This window comes from Aquarana catesbeiana, linkage group LG09, assembly GCF_042186555.1.
Source record: "Aquarana catesbeiana isolate 2022-GZ linkage group LG09, ASM4218655v1, whole genome shotgun sequence".
NCBI classification, from domain to species: Eukaryota; Metazoa; Chordata; class Amphibia; order Anura; family Ranidae; genus Aquarana; species Aquarana catesbeiana.
In genome coordinates, this window is record NC_133332.1 from 309761262 (window position 1) to 309782106 (window position 20845).

The window sequence follows — 20845 nt, forward strand, 5'->3', positions numbered from 1 at the left end:
AGCAGTGTAGCAAAATATGGGGAGTAGGAGCGCATGGAGTGTAGTGACGTATAGGGAGTAGGGGTGTATGGAGTGTAGCTGCGTTTGAGGAGTAGGGATGTAGCAACGTATGGGGAGTAGGGGTGTGTGGAGTATAGCGGCGTATGGAGTGTAGTGACGTATGGGGAGAAGGGGCGTATGGAGTGTAGCGACGAATGGGGAGTAGGGGCGTATGGAGTGTAGTGACGTATGGGGAGTAGGGGTGTGTGGAGTGTAGCAATGTATAAGGAGTTTGGGCATATGGAGTGTAGCGACGTATGGGGAGTAGGGGCGTATGGAGTGTAGTGACGTATAGGGAGTAGGGGTGTATGGAGTGTAGTGACGTATGGGGAGTAGGGGTGTATGGAGTGTAGCTGCATTTGAGGAGTAGGGATGTAGCAACATATGGGGAGTAGGGGTGTGTGGAGTGTAGCGGCGTATGGATTGTAGTGACGTATGGGGAGTAGGGGCGTATGGAGTGTAGCGACGTATGTGGAGTAGGGGCGTATGGAGTGTAGCGACGTATGGGGAGTGGGGGCGTATGGAGTGTAGCGACGTATGGGGAGTAGGGGCGTATGGAGTGTAGCGACGTATGGGGAGTAGGGGCGTATGGAGTGTAGCGACGTATGGGGAGTAGGGGCGTATGGAGTGTAGCGACGTATGGAGTGTAGCGACGTATGGGGAGTAGGGGCGTATGGAGTGTAGCGACGTATGGGGAGTAGGGGCGTATGGAGTGTAGCGACGTATGGGGAGTAGGGGCGTATGGAGTGTAGCGACGTATGGGGAGTAGGGGCGTATGGAGTGTAGCGACGTATGGGGAGTAGGGGCGTATGGAGTGTAGCGACGTATGGAGTGTAGCGACGTATGGGGAGTAGGGGCGTATGGAGTGTAGCGGCATATGGGGAGTAGGGGTGTATGGAGTGTAGGAACATAGGGGGAGTAGGGGTTATGGACTGTAGCGATGTATGAAATGTGGCGGCGTATGGGGTGTAACGAGGTATCGGGAGTAGGGGCGTATGGAGTGTAGTGATGTACAGGGAGTAGCGGTGTGTATATGAAGTGTAGTGGCGTGTATTGGGGATTAGCTACATGTATGGGGTTGCAGCGGCACGTATGGGGGACTAGCGATGTGTATAGGGTTGCAGCGCTGCGTACGGGGTTGTAACAGCGTATGGGGAGTAGCGGTGTGTATGGGGGAGTAGCTACATGTATGGGGTTGCAGTGGCGCGTACAGGGGAGTAGCGGTGTGTACGGGGGTTGTAGCGGCGAGTACGGGAGGAGTAGCGGCACGTGTGAGGTTGTAGCGGCGCGTACGGGGGAGTTGCGGCATGTATGGGGTTGTAGCGGCTATGGAGCATGAACTGGTAGTAGATAAGGTGACAGATGCACACACGCAGTGGGTGACAACACTTGCTGAGCCGTAGCTTAGGGTTGTCACCCTGAAACAGGAAGTGCAGTGACTGTCAGGATCTCTGGGGGAGAAACTTAGCAGCAGATTCAAAGGAAATATTTGGTACAATAAACCTCTTCTATAGAGTGCAGAATGGTGAACAGAGTTCAGCTACGTGTCCCCCATCACTGAACACACATTCCTTCACTCCTCAGCCATGAGGTGACAGTCACACCCTCAGTCCCCGCCCCCCTCTCTCTATCACAGCCATTCAGAGACCATCCCGCCTCCAAGATGGCGCCTAAGAGAGCCGAAACCTGACCCGGCCGGAAGGGGGCGGAGCCGCGCGGGGAGTCCTCCCACGTGCTATATCCGGTCCATGCTCGTGTGTGCTCAGTCTCTTGTACCGCGTGGAGGGAAGATGGCGGAGGGAGAAGGTGGGTGTGCGGGCCGCGGGTCTCCTCCGGGTCTCTCTAGGTAGAGGGTTGTGAGCCGCCTCACCTCTGACTTGTTCTCTGTGTTCTTCCGCAGGATCCAAGAAGAAGTCCAAGAAGCGGAGGAGCCAAACCGCCGGGGAGATCGCTGTAAGAAGGGGCCCCCCTTGTGTCTGTATATGATGGGGAGGGGGACTTGTATGTGTGGATACTATTGTGCAGCATTAGGTGTATATAATGGGGGAGGGGATTGTGGATCAGAACTTTTTTCAGATCAAAAATCATTTTATATTCTGCAATCTTGATTTTATTTTTTTTTGTGGGGGGTAAATCTCTGAGATTGGGCCACACTTCTACCCCTGGTTGCAGTCTGGGGCGCACACATGGCTCGCTGCAGCTGGAACTCTGCCCCCTGTTGCTTTCGGTGGGCATAGCGCCCGCTTAACAACCATGTGCAGTGCATGAGGTTGGAGTGCGGTAAGGTGGGGGGGGGAATCAGGAGGGTTAAAGATGTCATTGAGATACGGCAAATGCTCCCCTGAAGAGCAATATTTAACACAGGTCGCTCTTCAGAGAGCTCTGTACGTGTGAATGAGCCCAGCAGGTCTTGGCCACCTGGGGGGGGGAGGCACAATGCATGTAGGTCTTGGGGGGGACTTCCATAAGCCATTGTGGCATTTAAAAGGGGTAAGTCAAGTTGCCTCTTCACCCCCTATCAAGTTTCAAACGCCTAAATAGCCCATCTGGGTGTGGATCACTTTTCAGAGGAGTGGCAGTCAGCACTCGGGACTTGTCCACGCTTGTGGTTTTGGGGGGGGGGGGGGGGGGCACTAAAAATGGGACGTACTAAAAGTAATGACAGAAAGGAATGCCCATAGAGAATAATGGAAACAACATATTTCAATTAGTGACAGAATGACACCTTCCTGCCGGGCGGGAAGTGTTAAATATCAGCGGTGATGTTTAATATTGCGATTAGGCGGGATTAATTTTGTTGTCTATGGCACGACAGAATTGAAATATTTTGTTTTCATTCTTCTCTATGGGCATTCCATTTCCCTGTTAAAAGTCTATGGGCGTTCCATTCTGTCATTCCTCCCAGTATAAAACCCCATGGTTGGTGCTTTGCGCGCCCCCCCCCCCCCCCCTTTAGCCGACGGGGGGTGTACTTGTGCAGCGCCTGTGATAATTATACGCCTGGCGAAAACACGAACCCATTGGCGGGAATGGGGCCGTATGGAAAGCGCCCCGCAGCGGTGCTTGTGGCACATTGGTGCAGGGATCGAGGGTGTTTAAAGCAAGAGAACTCCTCGCCGAATGCTCTGAAGAGTTATCTGAATGTGGATCACCGCTCAGAGGGCACAGCTTGTGGAGGGGGCAGTAAAACTTCCATAGGGAGACACAGGCAGGCTTTTTTTTTTTGCAATCCGACTGTTTGGATTCATTAGAATGAAGAATGTTTTTGTTAATCACCCCAAACCCCCCCCCCAAGGTTTCTGAAGCCTTATCCATAAAGGGGGGGGGGGGGGAGTGTGCAGTTTGTTTTTAACGAACCGTCCTAAAGCCTGACATATTGGGGGAGGGGGGGGGAGAGAGAAACGACACATGCCGCACCTACAATGCTTTGTATGTCGGCCGCATAACTATAGACGGTATGTGGGAGCGCACCGCTCCAAAGTAATCACCTCCCCTAAGAACGGCTGTCTCCGCAATCGGGCGGAGGGTGCCGGCTTTGTTTGCAACAGAGATAATGGAAGAAATAGAACGCTGGATAGCCGCACTCCAAAAAAAAATGGATATCACAGGGCAATACAGACTAACTGCACAGCCGCTGACGCGTTTCACACATGATGCTTAGTCGTAGCTCTATGCCAGGGGTCTCAAACTAGCGGACCTCCAGCTGTTGCAAAACTACAAGTCCCGTCATGCTTGTGACTGTCAGATTTGCAATGCCTCATGGGACTTGTAGTTTTGCAACAGCTGGAGGGCCACCAGTTTGAGACCTCTGCTCTATGCTATAGACTGCATGTGGTGCATGACGGAGTGGTGTGGCTTGTCAGACTCGCCCGTTCAAGTCAATAAGACGGTGCCGCAAGCGTGAGACAAACTCTTTAGTTGTGGTGTTCACACAAAGGACACTGTTGTACACAAAATAAAAGGGACAAAACAAGTGTGTAGGAGGCGGTCATATCGCCTCCTGAACACCTGTAAACCTCTCCACAGCTACCCTTTTTTTGAAATGCGATCCATATTGCAGACGGGAGAAGGGGGGCAGGATAGAGGGTGGATGGGGAGGAGGGGCACTGTGTAGGGGAGCGGGATAAGGGCCATGGTGTAGTGCACCAATGGAAGAGCAGGATAAAGGGGCGAATGTGAGGAGCTGCGCAATGTAGGAGTGGGTAGATGAGAGAAGGGCAACGGTGCAGGCTAGTGTACCGATTGGGGGGGGGGGGGGCGCAGGATAGTGGGCTGAGGGGAGGGGTGCATTGTAGGGGAATGGGCAGACAGGAGAAGGGCCATGGTGCAGAGTAGTGCACTGATGGCAGGATAGAGGGCTGTTTGTAGGTGGGTTGCTGGCAAGGGCCATGGTGCAGGATAGAGGGCTGAGAGGAGGGCCACGGTGCAGAGTAGTGCGCCAATGGGGGGCTGGTGTCAGGTAAGAGGAGGAGGAGGGGGGGGCCTGGGCTGCCTCTTGGTACACCTGCCCCACATCTATCCATTCCATGCATGTGCTTCCACTGTGGAGACACTTATAAATTTGTAGTGTTAGGACTGCAAGCAACACAGGGTGCCGTGACGAGGTCTTGCAGCTTTCACATGCGTTTGCAAATGTGTGCTAACTAAACTCCTGCTTTTAACAGACGGTTAGACAGGTTAGTTTGGTTGGTCAGCAGACTGGTTGGTGAGTTGAGCTATGAAATAGTTTTTGTCTTAATAGGGGGGGGGGCGGCAGGGAGCAGAACGTCAGAGATGGGGGCACTGTTCAGGGTAGTGGGCAGATGGGAGGGCTGAAATGTGGGGTGGTGGGCAGATGGGAGAAGGGGCATGGAGCGGAACATCAGGGATAGGGGCAGGGTAGTGTGCCAATTGGGGGGGGGGGGGGGGGTCAGGATAGCGGGCAGATGGGAGGAGTGGAACATCAGGGATAGGGGCATGGTACAGGATGCTGAGTGTGCTACCAAACACCCGAAATGTATTTATCAACGTGCTTCTGCTCCTCCTCTTGCACGTGTCAACAATTCCCTGCTGTCAAAATGACAGCTGGGATTTGACTGTGTAAAAGCAGCTGCAGTAACAGCTCTTGGTGTCAGACTAGCAATGTTTATAAACATCATTCAAATGAGAGATGCAAAGTATCCTTATTAGTTTTGTATTTATATAGTAGGTGAGGTTAAAAAAAACCCAAGTCCAACCTATAAACCTATTTGTTTTCATTCATCAACAGATCAAAGGAATGCTCTTCTCTGCAATTTGCATATATCCATTAAAGCAAAACCCAACAAGCAGCAGTTTTTATTTTAAGTTATTTAACCCTTAGCTTATCAGCCCTTTTTAACCCCTAAACTTACCATGCCACGGGCGTGCGCAATTTTAAAGCGTGACATGTTGGGTTTCTATTGTACCAGCTGTTATATTTTACCAAAAAATTGGGTTATAATATAATGTGTGTGTGTGTGTGGGGTTTTTTTTTTTTTTCCTCCTAATATTTTAACTTGCTTAACCTCTTTTCAGGATATACAGCATGAAGAAAGCTTTTTAATTAAACCAGAGTCCAAAATAGCCCAGCTGGACACCTCTCAGTGGCCACTCTTACTCAAGGTCTGTATAAGGTCTGTCTGAAATCGTGACTTAATCTTTATTTTTATTTTTTTAATGGCCTCTAACTGGGGTCTTGAACTGTCTTTCCTCGCAGAAATAAACCAGGTTTGACAATTTTTTTTTTATTTATTTTTTTACCAGGAGGTGATTGGAGAATTAGGGGTTGATTTACTAAAGTCAAATAGACTGTCCACGCTGCAAAATGCAGTTGCTCCAGAGCTTTTGTACATGATTGGAAGCTCTCAATTTCATCATCCTATCACGTTCAAGCAAAAATGTTTGAAAATAAAAAATTCCTTGCACGTGATTGGGTATTCTTTGCAAACTGAAACTTTTACCTCATTTACTAGGCTCTGGAGCAACCTCGCTTTGCAAAGCGCAGTGTCTTGTATAGTCTACCTTTTAGTAAATCAACCCCTTTGTGTCTTATCTGGTGGCTATAAGGCAACGATGAGAATGTAAAACGAGGTTCTTTAAATGCACATAAAATCGCTCTTTATTGCAAAACGTTATCACATGACTAGGTGATCTACAAAAAAAACAAATAAGTTTGCCGACAAGCAGACATTCGTTCCTCCAGCACATGGTGCAAGCTCTATTACTGATGTGGGGGAGGGGGGAGGACGGGGCTGGTGGAAAACTATCTTTTCTGATGTAAGTTGGCTGTACACTAGTAGTCTTTCATACAAACTTTTGTATGAAAATTCTCATTGCTTCATTTGATATTGCTATTAACCTTGACCAATGTCGTTTGAAAGTGCTTAACCACTTCAGCCCCGGCAGATTTGGCTGCTCAATGACCGGGCCATTTTTTTTTTTTTTTTTTTTTTTTTTGCAATACGGCACTGCGTTGCTTTAACTGACAGTTGTGCGGCATTGGTATTTTGGTATTTGATCTCCTCTGATGTGTGTGTTGTTTTTTTTTTTTTTTTTGCGCTATAAACATATTTTTTCCTCAGTTTAGGCCGATATTTCCTCATATTTTTGGCCATAAAAATTGCAATAAGCATATATTGGTTCGCAGAAAAGTTATAGCATCTACAAAATGGGGTTTTATTATTATTTACTAGTGGTGGTGGTCAGTGATAAATTTTTATTTTTTTAATTTTTTTTTTTGGCTGCGACATTATGATGGCCAGATCGGACACTTTTGACTCCTTTTTGGGACCATTGGCATTTATACAGCGATCAGTTCTATAAAAAATGCTCTGATTACTGTGTAAATGTCACTGGCAGGGAAGGGGTTAACGGGGGGTGATCAAGGGGGTTAACTGTTCCCTAGTGACTGATTCTAACTGGGGGGGGGGGCAAGGAGACTGGGTGAGGTGACCGATCGTTGTTCATACTTGGTATGAACAGATCGCTCTCCTCACCCCTGACAGCACGGAGATCTGTCTGTTTACGTTGTCAGATCTCCGTTCTGTCTGTGTGGAGCGATCGCGGGTGCCCGGCGGTCGCATGTGCAACGGCTCCGGCGGTGGGCAAGCGTCCCCTAGTGGTCAGAAGGCGAACCGACTTAGTTATGTCGGTTTGCCCAGGGGAGCCAACCTGCAGCAGTACAACTGCGGTGGCTGGTTGGGAAGGGGTTAAAGAGAAAGTAAACCCTGATGGGTTTTACTTCCTGTTTTTGTTCCCTGCAAAGTGAAAGCATAATGGGCTAGTATGCATTGCATACACAGGAGCTGCCAGTCATGGCACTCGCTCGCCCGGAGGCCCGATCCTTCACAGCGCATGTGCCGATGCAATCGGCGCACTACAAGATAAATATCTCCTAAACGGAGCAAGTTTAGGAGATATTCACAGTACCTAATAGGTAAGCCTTATTCCAGGCTCATTGATGGGTACAATGTTTAAAGGGGGGGTTTACAACCACTTTAAAGAGTCATTCCACCCAAAAGTGAAACTTTCTCTTGTATGCTAAAATTTTCTAGTTTATGATTTAGTCTTCTACATATTCAAACAGTGGGCTGTCATTTACACTTTTTTTTTTTTTTTTTTTCAAACTAAGTAGGTCTTGAGTCAGACAAAAGCCAGGATTGTGATCTGCTCTCTTCATTGTCTGTCTTTTAATGGATCCCTCTATGACCATGTTCTACCCTTCTAGCATAGTAGAATGTTTGTGGTCTCTCCGGGTTAATAACTCCTCCATCATATCTTTTTCATTTTTTAGAATTTCGATAAACTGAATGTTCGGACGACGCACTACACTCCTATTCCATCCGGCTCCAACCCCCTGAAAAGAGACATTGCTGAGTATATTAAGTAAGTGTTGAGGTATGTGAGTTGTCTTGTGAGGGATTTACATGGGGGTAGGGTGTTTTGGATGTGTTAAAAGTAGAAAATGCACCAGGGGGGGGGTCATAGGGTACCTGTGACAGGCATGTTGGAGCATTAATTTATTATGCTGCTGTAAATCAATCTGACAGCGATGCCGTTGTAATAGCTTTTAAAGTGATACTAAAGTCTGAGATAGAGAGATATATATTTATTATTAATAATAATATTATTCTCTGTGTAATGGTTTTGCACGAGCAGCCCAGATCCTCCTCTACTCAGGTCCCCCACCGGCGCTCCTGGATCCCTCCTTCCTGCCAAGCTGTTTGCTATGGGGCATTCCAGCCACAGCTCTGTCAATTCAGATGCCAAGCTGCATCTTGGCCCGGCCCCCCCCCTCCTCATTTTGACAGTGGTGGGAGAAAATGGCACCCGCTGCGTCTCAAAAATAAAAAAACGCAGAGGTGATCAAATACCACCAAAAGAAAGCTCTATTTGTAGGGGGGGGGGGATGATAAAAATTTAATTTGGGTACAGTGTCGCATGACCTTGCATTTGTCATTCAAATTGGGACAGCGCTGAAAAAATGGCCTGGACAGGAAGGGGGTGAAAATGCCCGGTATTGAAGTGGTTAATGCTTTTTACAGAACATAACAGGTCTACACATGTTTGTGTAATTGCATAAAACGATGCAGCATGAAGCAGAGATATCGTGCAGGTTCAAAGCTGTGATCCCATATCATATAAAATACGGAAGAGCCTGCTTTTGAAGAATATATTGGGAGGGGGGGTTCCACTGTAGGCGGCCATCTTTAATCGTTTAAGATGTTCAAATAAAGATGGCAAATCCTGGAACTGTAAAACAGAATGGCCAGGTCTTTCAGGCATATAAGGTCAGGGACTTTTGATGGCTGATTTTCAGGTATAGTTGGGTGCCCTGCCCCCCCAAGGCAACAGTTACATATAATATTACAACCAAGAAATGTGAACAGAACACCATAGTCTTAAAGTGGAACTTTACCCATAACTTGGTAAATGTTCTTTAGCAAGGAACATACATCCCACATTAAGAACTATGCTACCAAAATTGGCGTGTGCTGTAAATTGCCTCCAGCATCGCTCTGTTTCTTATTGCTGGAAGCGGCCATTTTTCCGAGGCCCTAAGCAGCAGTAAATCTTTAGGCCGTCAGCAGGTCGGGCTCTGCATTTTCAGCACAATGCCGAAAAATAGAGGGAAACTGAGCATGTGTGGAGCAGGGTGAGACCATGTATTACAGTATAAGCACCTATTTTTACATGGCTGTACCTGCATATTTGGCTAGCCTGAAGTGATCTCGCCAGGACTTCATGTGGCTCTTGGGACTTTTTTTTTTTTTTTTTAAGTCGGCCTTTTATCCGTGGTATGTCTTCCTTTTTGAATGTTTCACTTGGTATTCACCTCAGATTCCTTTACTGTTCAGAACAGGATTTATAAACCTTGACAAACCAGCCAATCCATCATCGCACGAGGTTGTGGCGTGGATCCGCCGAATTCTACGCGTGGAGAAAACGGGTCACAGCGGAACGTTGGACCCGAAGGTGACGGGCTGTTTAATTGTCTGCATCGACCGCGCAACTCGGCTTGTCAAATCGCAGCAGAGTGCAGGTGAGGGGGTGTTTGTTTTTTTTTTTGTTTTTGTTTTTTTATATATATGGTGCTTGTCTCCTGGGGGGGGGGGGAAGAATCTAGAGGGGGTACCAAACTAAAAATGCCTGGCTGTGGAGGGAGTGGCAGGCTCTTGGCACAGCAGAAGCCGATCTGCGAGTCCCGGCTCCTCTCATGTCCTCCGGCACCCGCTTGAATCCATCTCTACCTCTAGTAAAAGCAGCACAATACAGTACACAAACACTGGCTAGGCACAGTTAAAACCCTTTGTTTAACCCCTTCCCAGCCAGTGTCATTAGTGCAGTGACAGTGCATATTTGTAGCACTTATCACTGTATTGGTGTCACTGATTCCCACAAAGTGTCAGTGTCCAATTGTCCGCCGCAATGTCGCAGTCCTGCTATAGGTTGATGATCGTCGCCATTACTAGTATTTAAAAGAAAATCCATACATTTATCCCATAGTTTGTAGACGCTTTAACGTTTGCATAAAACAATCAATATACACCCATTTATTTATTTTTTTTTTTACCAAAAGCATGTAGAATGCATATTGGCCTAAATGTGGGGTTTTTTTTTTTTTTTTTTTTTTATTATTAATTATTATTAAACTGCAGAGATGATCAAATGCCATCAAAAGATATCTATTTGTGGGGGGGAGGGGGGGACCATTTTATTTGGGTATTGTGTTGCATGACCACACAATTGTCAAAGTAACACAGTGCCGTATCACAAAAATGGCCTGGTCATGAAGGGTGTTTAAATCTTCCAGAGGTCAAGTGGTTAATTCTCCCTTTCTGGTTCCTAGGCAAAGAATATGTTGGTATTGTGCGACTTCACAATGCTCTGGAGAGCGAGCAGCAGCTTGCACGGGTAAGGAGTTTGACAGTGTTTTTTTTCCTGTATTTTCATGGCTGTATTTAAGCCTCCAGTACACATGATGACACAGTTTATCCATTCTCTGAGTCTATGGCTTTCTCTGAACCCGGAACCCGGGTGCGCTCTTCACTCTGGAACTTGTTGCGTTGCGTTTTGCAGTGTGACGGGGACCATGGTGAGCAAAGGAGCAGGAGAATATGGCCTATGGTCAAGAAGAGGCTAACTGTCTGATAAATGCTGGAGATGTATAATGAGTATTAACGGAAAGTTTTTTTTTTTTTCTTTTTGTTTTTTTTTTTAATCGCATTGATCTTACATTTTATTTTTTATTCCCCTCATTTGTATCCAGGCTCTGGAGACTCTCACCGGCGCCCTCTTTCAGCGACCTCCGCTAATAGCTGCTGTGAAAAGACAGCTGCGTGTGAGAACAATTTACGAGAGCAAACTCGTGGAATATGATCCGGAGCGTCGACTAGGTAAATGTTCAGGAAACTAATGTGGGGGGTACTGGTTGTAGCAACTGCTAGTTTGTTGGAAGAGCCCCCTCTACTCTGCCAGCAGATCTTCTGCTTCTGTCACAGGTGGCATTAAATTCCAGAGCGTTGGCTGGTATCGGGGAAACAAAAGGATTGGTGACATCTTGCTTCTGGTGGAGTTTTATGTTGCTAGACTTAAACATTGTCACATGCGCCCTCATACTTGGCATCAAGGGAGTGTTGGCCATGTACAGATTTATCACTTTGCCCTAAATGGACAAGGTGACTGGGACTCTTTAACCACTTCAATAGCATGGTCATGCAACACTGTACCTTTCTTTTTCTTCAATTTTGGGTTGTCCTCAGAAAAGTAATAAAGGATCTCTTCCAATAGGGACATTAGTTCTGGTGACCTGGGGGTCCTTAAAGTACTCCCTTAATTGCAGGGGTTTCCCTTCCTTTCCCATAGCCAAACAGGAAGTGAAGGAAAATCACTGCAAATTAAGGGCATTCCTCAAGGCAATCTCCAATGGGACACAAGATGGCAAAAATTTGATAAGGGGGTTATAACCCTTCCTTACTCTATCCCAAAAGGAAAACGACAAGCAGTTTGCTCTTTTTTTATACTTTGAAAATTCAAGCAAGCTTTGATACATTAAGCCAAATGATGGAGTTTAGATTTTCATGAACTTGTGATGTTGACTATCATCTATCACCTAATAACTGATGGCTTTGATTGCTAGAAATCCAAATTATTTTATTTTTTTTTTCTCATTTGGTGAAAACCTTGTTCTAACTTTTTTTTTTTTTTTTTTTTTTTTTCCTTCTCTCTTCTACTCCCAAGGTATATTCTGGGTAAGCTGTGAAGCTGGAACATACATCCGTACTCTCTGCGTCCACATGGGCTTGCTGCTCGGGGTTGGAGGACAGATGCAGGAACTGCGCAGAGTTCGCTCGGGAGTGATGGGTGAGAAGGTAACCACCACATCTGACCTTATTTACCCCAAAAGCGTTGAGTTCAGCCGCAGGCTTCTCCCTGGGGCTGCTAGTTAACTTTTGGGACAGTAACAAGCTTACAGGACTTTAGGCCATTTTTGGGCCTTGCCTGGAGCTGACACAACTTATTGATCAATTTTTAATGTTGTCAATATCAGATTTGAAGCTTGTTTTATCTTTTATCTAGGATAACCTTGTTACGATGCATGATGTGTTGGATGCTCAGTGGCAATATGACAACAATAAAGATGAAACCTACCTTCGTAGGGTTATCTTTCCACTGGAAAAGCTGATGGTATCCCATAAAAGACTTGTTATGAAAGACAGTGCGGTAAGCTGTAGTTGTATTATTGGATCATCAAATGTGTTTGTTTTTTTTGTTTTCTTTCCAAAATACAAAACCTTTAGTGCCGGTTCACACAGGGGCGACTTGTCAGGCGACCTAGCCGCCTGACAAGTTGCCTCCCGTTCTGTACAATGGAACCGTGCTAATAGGAGCGACGCAAGTCACTCCGACTTACAAAAAGGTTCCTGTACTACTTTGGGGGCGACTTGCATAGACTTTTCTATACAGAAGTCGTTTTGCAAGTCGCCGTGGCAGTCGTGTGCAGGTCGCCTCGGTGAGGCGACCTGCAAGTCGTGCCGCCCCTGTGTGAACCGGGGCTTGAGAAAAATAAACAAAATATTACTATTCACATTGTTAATGTAGAAAAAATAAATAAAATGTTCCCACCCCACCTTCTCTCTTCTCTTCCCCCGTGTGTTTTTTTTTTTTTTTTTTTTTTTTTTTTTTTTCTTCTCCTTTCTCCTTCTCTTCCTCCCCTTCCTCCTCTTCCTCCTTTTTTTTTCTCCTTCTCTTCCTCCTTTTTTTTTCTCCTTCTCTTCCTCCTTTTTTTTTCTCCTTCTCTTCCTCCCTTTTTTCTCCTTCTCTTCCTCCTTCTTTTTTTTTTTTTTTTTTTTTTTTTTTTTTTCTTCTCATGGTGGTTTTATATTTAATGCAGGTTAATGCTATATGCTATGGGGCAAAGATCATGCTGCCTGGACTTCTGAGATATGAAGATGGCATAGAAATAAATCAGGATATCGTGGTGGTCACAACCAAAGGAGAGGCAATCTGCATTGGTAAGTTGACTATACTAGGGAGGAGATTTAGTAAAACTGGTGTAGCTGTGCAGTTTTTATAGTCAAAGCTTAATTGAACAAGCTGGAGTGAGAAGCTGGCTACCATGCACAGTTGCACCAGTTTTAGTAAATCTCCCCTAGGTTTATAATATATATTATATGGCCAAATGTTTTTGGACATCCTTTACCAAAACCATAGGCATTAATATGGAGTTGTGTCCCCCCCCCCCCCCCCTACACACACTCTTGTGTAATTGCTTTCCACCAGATTTTGGAGGGTGTCTATGGAAATTCATGCTCATTCAGCCAAAATAACATTTGTGAGGTCAGGTTCTGATGTTGGACGAGAAGACCTGGCTCACAATTGGCATCATCCCAAAGATTTCCTCGTTCAAGTATTTAATCAGGAAAAAGTGGTACAAACCAGCATGGACAAAAAAGTAAAATAAGTAGCACAGCGGTAACCACAGCTATTTAATGTGAGGAATTGTACATATGTATAGAGCTGAAATACATGTGTATCGAAGGGTAAAACCTAAAGTCTAACAATCTAGATCCGTTCTCAACCCTGTCCTCAAGTACCCCCAAGCAGGCCAGGTTTTGGGCATTTCTTAGATAAAATAGCTGTCCAAAATACCAAGCCATTGTCTCTGATTTTAAAGCACCTGTGCAAGATAAAGGAAAACCTGCAAACATGGCCTGTTGTGGGTACTTGAGGATGGGGTTGAGAACCACTGGTATAGATCATGTGAAGATTCCCTAAATTACATTAAGACACTATCGAACAGGAAGATTTTTACACAACTTGGTGGCAAAGGAGCGCATGCATGAGGGCATACTAAGGTGCAGTAGTGAATTCCAGAAAAATGTGGCTACCTAATAGAGGAGAGCCATAAGAGTAGCAGGAGATGGCCAAGAAAGTGGTGAGAAAGGAGGAAGAAGAAACCCCAGGTGCCCCTAAACCGAACCTAGTGGAGATGATCAATAAACCAAAAGTTACCAATCACTTAGTAAGATTCAATAAAATTTTGGTGGGAGGAAATGTGCCATCCCAAAGATTTTTTTTTTTTTTTGTTATATCAAAGCTTTATTGAACAAGCTGAAGTTGATTGGTGCAGCTTTGCATGGTAGCCAGATGTTGTGCTCTCCAGTTTAGTAAACTCCTATGTCTTTATGGGGCTGGCTTGGTGCACAGCTGTGCTAGAACAGGAAAGGTTCTTCCCTAGACTTTTTTTCCACAAAGTTGGAAGCCTGCAATTGTCTAAGATGTCTTTTTGTATGCTATAGCTTTACCAGAAGGGGATGTCTACAAACTTTTGGCCATACTGCGTATATTTGCAACCTCACTGCATGTGTTCTTGTGAAATGATGACATAGTTTATCCATTCTCCGAGCCTGCAGACATACTTGACTTGTTCTTTTATTCCTTGGAATTTAGAACCCTTCTTCCTATTGGCACATATGCTGCGTTTTGCAGTATATTGTGCACACGGGTAAGATTGGACAAGATGTCCTGAAGTGGTAAAGATGAAATGAGCTATCTGATCACAATGCTGAAGACCAACTTTTATGTCATTTTCTTTTATTTCTTTCTAACTTTTTTTTTTTTTAATTTTTTTTCTTTTTAATGGAATACAGCTACTGCCCTTATGACGACTGCAGTGATCTCTACGTGTGACCATGGTATTGTAGCAAAGATTAAACGCGTCATTATGGAGAGGGACATTTATCCTCGCAAGTGGGGCCTGGGTCCTAAGGTGAGTAAACGTTTTGCAATTAGGGGTGGTGTATAGAGTGCATTTTAACGCCTCACCAGCCGTTTGCATATGTGCGGCCTCTAGGTGGGTGGGCCTTAGCGGCAAGAGGCTGCATATATTTGCAACTAAAGATAAACAGAGCTGTGCCGAGAGCATGTTCTGGCACAGTTACCGGCGGCTAACCGCTCCTGATCTTTACTTGCGATCGGGAACTTTCCAATTGTGACAGACCATAACGGCGGTTACATAATTGGAGACCAAGCCCCACCTCCTGGCATCTGAAACTCCTAAAGGGCCAGGAGGAGCTGGCGCCAAGGGGTTAATGTGTGCCCGCCCTATATATATTCAAGTGGAATTTGACATTTGCGGCATACAAAAGTAGGAATAAAGTTGCTGTTTTTGTTTTGGTGTGTTGGTTTTGTTTTTTTTTTTTTTTTTTGTTTTTTTTCTAGAGCAGTTTGAGCCAAATGATGTAGATTCAGATCCGTGAATCTTTGATAATGACGACTTTCATCTATCACCCTATAACTGATGGCTCTTGTAGAAATGGACTAGCCTTTGTTAGATGGCAGCAATTCATAGAGGAAGCAAAGTGCACGGATAAGAAACTATAACAACATTTAACTTTATTCCTAGGCAAGTCAGAAGAAGATGATGATTCAGAAAGGTCTGCTGGACAAACACGGCAAAGCCAATGAAAATACTCCAAATCAATGGCGGGATGAATATGTTGATTACAGGTAATGCGTGGTGTCCATTGAGTGTTCATTACAGGAAATGGGTGGTCCGTGGGATGTGTGCATTACGGGAAATGGGTGGTCTATGGCAGTGGTCATAAACCCTGTCCTCAGGGCCCACTAACAGGCCAGGTTTGCAAGATAACTGAAATGCATCACAGGTGATATCATTTGCTGCTCAGTGTTCTAGTCTGCATCTCCCCAAGATAATACATAAAACCTGGCCTGTTAGTGGGCCCTGAGGACAGGGTTGATGACCACTGGTCTATGGGGTATGTGCATTACAGGTAATGGGTGGTCCGTGGGGTGTGTGCATTACAGGTAACGGGGGTGGTCCGTGGGGTGTGTGCATTTACAGGTAATGGGTGGTCCGTGGGGTGTGTGCATTACAGGTAATGGGTGGTCCGTGGGGTGTGTGCATTACAGGTAATGGGTGGTCCGTGGGGTATTTGCTCAGCAGTGTTGTAAAGTGGGTCTCCTGCAAGCTGATGCCCTCGGATATCCTCTCCTCCTCCTTTCTGTTGCAGCCACTGCACTTTGAAGGAAAAGAAGTATGTAATTGGGGGGGGTTGAGTTAAGTGTAGCCCCAATAGGGTGACTGGTACTTGAAGAGGTTTGGTTTCTTTTTAAAACCAAAACTAATGTGTATAAAATTTTATTTTTGCAGTGCCAGGGCGAAACCAGAAACTCCTGCGCCAGAATCTCCTGCGCCTTCTAAGGTAAGTGTCGGTGATATCGCAGACTTGATTCCCGCAGGAAGTTATCCCCCTTTCATCTGCTTGTGGTATTATGGGGGAGTCATCCTGCAAAATAAACTCGCTTGCTGCCTATTGGGGGGTGCAGTGTGCTTCCTCTGTCAGGCTTGTAGCTCACATAATTGACTGGAGTGTTGTATAATGTTTAGTCTTTAGAACATTTAAATGCCATGTCATTTTGATTTGGGGGCAGCCCTGCAAGCACCACAAGGCTGAATAAATGTGTTTACAAATCCAACTAAGCGGAGTGGAAAACTATCAGCCGATTAATGACTACTTATCAGATGCAGTCACTGGGGTAGATTTACCAAAACTGGAGAGTGCAAAATCTGGTGCAGCTGTGCACAGTAGCCAATCAGATTCTGACTTCAGCTTGTTCAATTAACCTTTGACCAAATAAAAAACCAGGAAGCTGATTGGTTTCTATACAGATTTGCATACCCCAGCTTTAGTAAATCATCCCCACTGTTTGGGTATTGAGGAGCATGGCTGCTGGGAATAGAGTGCCAGGCAGTGGAGATTTCTCTATCCATGCTCTTGGCATAGCTGAGCTAAGTTTTTGAGCAGTGCATGGTGGCCTTCCTTTTTTTTAGATTCTTTTATATGTATCATTGGTTATAGGATGGTTTGTGTTGGGTCACTTTAATGGGATAAAACAAATACTGTAGAGACAATCTGAAGAGTTTTTTTTTATTAAAAAAAAAAAAATAGCTAAAACACAAATTTTGCTTCTTGCAGAGAAAGCATGCAAGTGAATCGGACAGCGAAGCAGCAACTCCAAAGCCTACCAAAAAGAAAAAGGTAAGTGTGTTTTGTGTGGGGGTGTTTTTTTTTTTTTTTTTTTTTTTTTCTTTTTTTTTTTTTAACGAAGAACTGTGTAATACGATTTTTGAAAGCTTGCCTCTGTCATATTTGTGAATTTAAGGCCATATTTTAATATCGGGCGACCCAAAATTTCAAAGTAATCCGCAGCCAATATAGTGGCCAACCTCTTACAGCTCATCTTTCAGACTAAAGGGCACCTGTCAGTGAAAAGATAACTTTCACCTGGGATAAGCTTGTGGCAAAGTCACAACTTCTCCTTCTCCCTCCAGTGCACTTGTAGAACAACTTTATGAGATGCTTTAATGTACAAACCTAGCTGGGGGAATGGGGTGTGAGAATATTGATGGCACCCTTATAACTCCATGAATCGTGTCCTGTGTCTTCCAGAAAAAGCAGGCAGAGGAGGCGCCAGCCGAAGAAGAGGAAGTGGCAATCAAGGTAAAAATCTGAAACCTTTTATAGCAAAGTACATCTGTGAAAATTGCAGCTCAGATTTCTCTCCACCACTTGCCTACCATGCCAAAAGGAGTGGTTTTATTCATTCTCCAGTGGTGATTAAATACGACCAAAAGCTAGATTTTGGGTACAGTGTTGAATGACTGCGCAGTTGTCATTCAGAGTGTGACAGCGCTGAAATGGCCTGGGCAGGAACGGGGTGAAAGTGTCCAGTAGGCAAGTGGATAAAGCGGAGTTCCACTCAAGTTGAAGCTCTGTGTGTCTATGGACAGTCGGCTTGGGACCAATCCCGCACAAGTACCCCCAATAAGCAGCTTGGCTATAGTGAGCACTCAGCAGGAAGAGAAGGGTCAGGGGTGCTCTGTGCAAAACCATTGCACAGAGCAGGTAAGCATAACATGTTTGAGGGTTTACAATCACATTAAGCATAAAAAACAAACTTTGCTTTAAAGCAGAGCACCCCTGCCCCCAACTACCTGTGATTGACGGCAGTGGGAGCCAATGGCTCCTGCAGCTTTCTCTGAGCCAAAAAGGAGGGAGAGCTGCTGCTCTGATGCACATTGCTAGATCGTGCTCAGTTAAGTAGGGGGGGGGGGGGGGGTTTGTGCACGCCAAAGGGTGTTAAGCAGGGGTAGGCAACCTCTGGGGTCCTCAGGCTATTGAACTAAATTTCCCATGAGGCATTGCAAGGCTGCCAGTTACAATTGCTCCCAGAGGCATGATGGGACTTGCAGTTCTGCAACAGCTGGAGGGTCCCAAGTTGCCTCCCCCCTGCATTAAGGTAAAAAAAAAAAAAACCTTCAGCCTGCAGAACGACTTTTTTAAATTACACACTGGGTGTCCTTGATAAAAGTATTAGCACGATTGGTTTTGATTTGCATGGAACTGGGCTCTGCTGCCTGCAGTAAACCGGACTGTCTCAGTTTGGTTATCAGTATGTTCCAAAATGGGCCACATTGTTCTCCAGCACTCTGATTGCATTTATTTTTTTTTTTATCTCGCAGGAGGAGCCAGAGGAGGGTGATGAAAGCACTGTAGTGAAAAAGAAAAAGAAGAAAAAGCACCAAGAATCACAAGAAGAGGAACAAGTGGTGTCAGAAGACTCTGCAAAGGTAATTACTGGGACGTTCTATGGTGCTTGAATGAAGGGGGGGGGGGGGGGGGGGGTAAAAAAAATAAAGCTCCAGGATGCTTGCTGAGCTCTTAATGAAGCAGGGGGGCCTTTTGGGTATATAGGGGGGAGGTCAGGTCCTCTATGGGCCAGTGCTCAGGCCTAAGCTGCCAATTGCTGGTCTAGGATCAGTGGTGGTGGCCTCATGGGTAGAGTCTGCAGAGAGGATGGTCTACTATGCTGGAGGGGCAGCACCAAGAATGGTCAGATGACGGGACCTCTTAAAACTTTGGAATCTTTTGGTCCTAATAATTTTTTTTTTTTTTTTTCTATTAGGTAAGCAAAAGTGCAAAGAAGAAAAAGAAGAAACACAGAGAAGAGGACTGATCGGACTTTATAACGGAGTTCACAATGGTGGACGGCATATCCAGGTCCTGTACTGCCAAGGCCTTGATAGAACTCATTGTCCTGTTTTAAGGATTGTACAGTCTCCTCCCCCCATCGCTCCCCATATTTTTTTATTTTTATTTTTTCCATTTAAGATTGGGATTACAATAAGCTCTCTTACGTTTGACCCATGTACCATAAAAGTCCACTTGCAATGGTTTTTCTTGCATATTTTAGTAAAAATGACTAAAGTTTAAAATGTTTTTGGTGTTATTTCTTAGGGTTATAAAAATTTTATGTAACCTTGTGTGTAGTAAAACGGCTACACCACCTGGATGAAATCCTAACCCTGAGCGGGCCAATTTACACTCACCGGCCACTTTATTAGGTACACCTTGCTAGTCCCGGGTTGGACCCCCTTTTGCCTTCATTCTTGGTGGAATAGATACAACAAGGTGTTGGGAACATTCCTCAGATTTTGCTCCATAGTGACATGATAACATCACACAGTTGCTGCAGATTTGTTGGCTGCACATCCATGAATGTCAGTCTCCTGTTCTACCACATTGCAGTGGTCATCAACCTCGGTCCTTAAGTACCCCCAACGGGCCATGTTGTCAGGTTTTCCTTTCCTTTGCAAAGCTGCTTTAAATCAATATCAATGACATTGTATTGATGAGAGCTATTTTATCTAAGGGAAGTTCCCAAACCATGGCCCGTTGGGGGGGGGTTACTTGAGCACTGAGGGTTGAGAACCACTGCCCTATGTGGTGAGTGTGGAGGACATTGGAGTACAGGGACCTCATTGTCCAGTGGTGAGATGATTGGAGCTTTGTGACATGGTGCATTATCCTGCTGGAAGGAGCCATCAGAAGATGGGGACACTGTAGTCATAAAGGGATGGACATGGTCAGTAACAATACTCAGGTAGGCCCATGGCATCTATACAATGCCCAATTGGTACTAAGGGGCCCAAAGTGTACCAAGAAAATACCCCCCCACACCATTACACCACCACCACCAGCCTGAACCGGTGATGCAAGGCAGGATGGATCCATGTGCCAAATTCTGACCCCACCATCTAAATGTCACAGCTGAAATCCAGACTCTTCAGATCAGGCAACGTTTTTCCAATCTTCTATTGTCCAATTTTGGTGATCCTGTGCCAATTGTAGCCTCAGTTTCCTGTTCTTAGCTGACAGGAGTGGCACCTGGTGTGGTCTTCTGCTGCTGTAGCCCATCTACTTCAAGGTTGGATGTGTTGTGTGTTCAGAGATGATATTGCATACCTTGGATGTAACAAGAGGTTATTTGAGTTACTGTTGCCTTTCTATCGCCTGGATCCAGTCTGCCCATTCTCCTCCTGACCTCAACAAGGCATTTTCCTCCACACAACTGCCGCTCACTGGATATTTATTTTTTTTTTTCCCCACCATCATTCAGAAGTGTGTGGGGGGGGTTTTTTTTTTTTTTTTTAAATACTCAGACCAGCCCGTCTGGCACCAACCACCATGCCGCTTTCAAAGTCACTTAAATCCCCATTCTGATGGTCGGTTTGAACTTCTGCACGTCGTCTTCACCACGTCTAGATGCCTAAATGCATTGAGTTGCTGCCACGTAATTGGCTGATTAGCAATCTTGTGTTACCAAGCAATTGAAAATGAACAGGTGTAACTAATAAAGTGGCCGGTAGAGGCCCTTTTTACTGCATTGGGGTACATGCACAGCAGCCTGTGTTTTTTATGGTCCAATGACGGGGGGGGGG

At 45.5% G+C, this 20845-nt stretch overlaps 1 protein-coding gene and 3 non-coding genes across 5 annotated transcripts; all 4 read left to right on the plus strand.

Moving 5' to 3' along the window:
- The first annotated feature begins 1745 nt into the window (after positions 1 to 1745).
- Positions 1746 to 19339, plus strand: DKC1 (dyskerin pseudouridine synthase 1). Of its 2 annotated transcripts, XM_073600630.1 has the most exons (17): positions 1746 to 1845; positions 1940 to 1992; positions 5575 to 5661; positions 7832 to 7923; positions 9396 to 9580; positions 10388 to 10452; positions 10808 to 10934; positions 11779 to 11909; positions 12118 to 12261; positions 12932 to 13052; positions 14691 to 14809; positions 15446 to 15549; positions 16214 to 16265; positions 17040 to 17102; positions 17514 to 17564; positions 18587 to 18694; positions 19030 to 19339. In XM_073600630.1, the coding sequence occupies exons 1-17, from the start codon at positions 1788 to 1790 to the stop codon at positions 19078 to 19080; spliced, it is 1611 nt and encodes a 536-aa protein (XP_073456731.1). In that variant the 5' UTR covers positions 1746 to 1787; the 3' UTR covers positions 19081 to 19339. The 2 variants fall into 2 exon arrangements, with proteins under 2 accessions (XP_073456731.1, XP_073456732.1); XM_073600631.1 differs by lacking the exons at positions 16214 to 16265; positions 17040 to 17102; positions 17514 to 17564; positions 18587 to 18694; positions 19030 to 19339 and having other exon boundaries at positions 15446 to 15553.
- On the plus strand, positions 11594 to 11666 carry LOC141109140 (small nucleolar RNA SNORD83). Its single transcript, XR_012236151.1, has one exon. It is a non-coding gene; the product is annotated as a small nucleolar RNA SNORD83 (small nucleolar RNA).
- Positions 11936 to 12054, plus strand: LOC141109158 (small nucleolar RNA SNORA36 family). The gene has a single exon (XR_012236166.1). It is a non-coding gene; the product is annotated as a small nucleolar RNA SNORA36 family (small nucleolar RNA).
- LOC141109139 (small nucleolar RNA SNORD83) lies at positions 15272 to 15346 on the plus strand. The gene has a single exon (XR_012236150.1). It is a non-coding gene; the product is annotated as a small nucleolar RNA SNORD83 (small nucleolar RNA).
- Positions 19340 to 20845: the final 1506 nt, after the last annotated feature.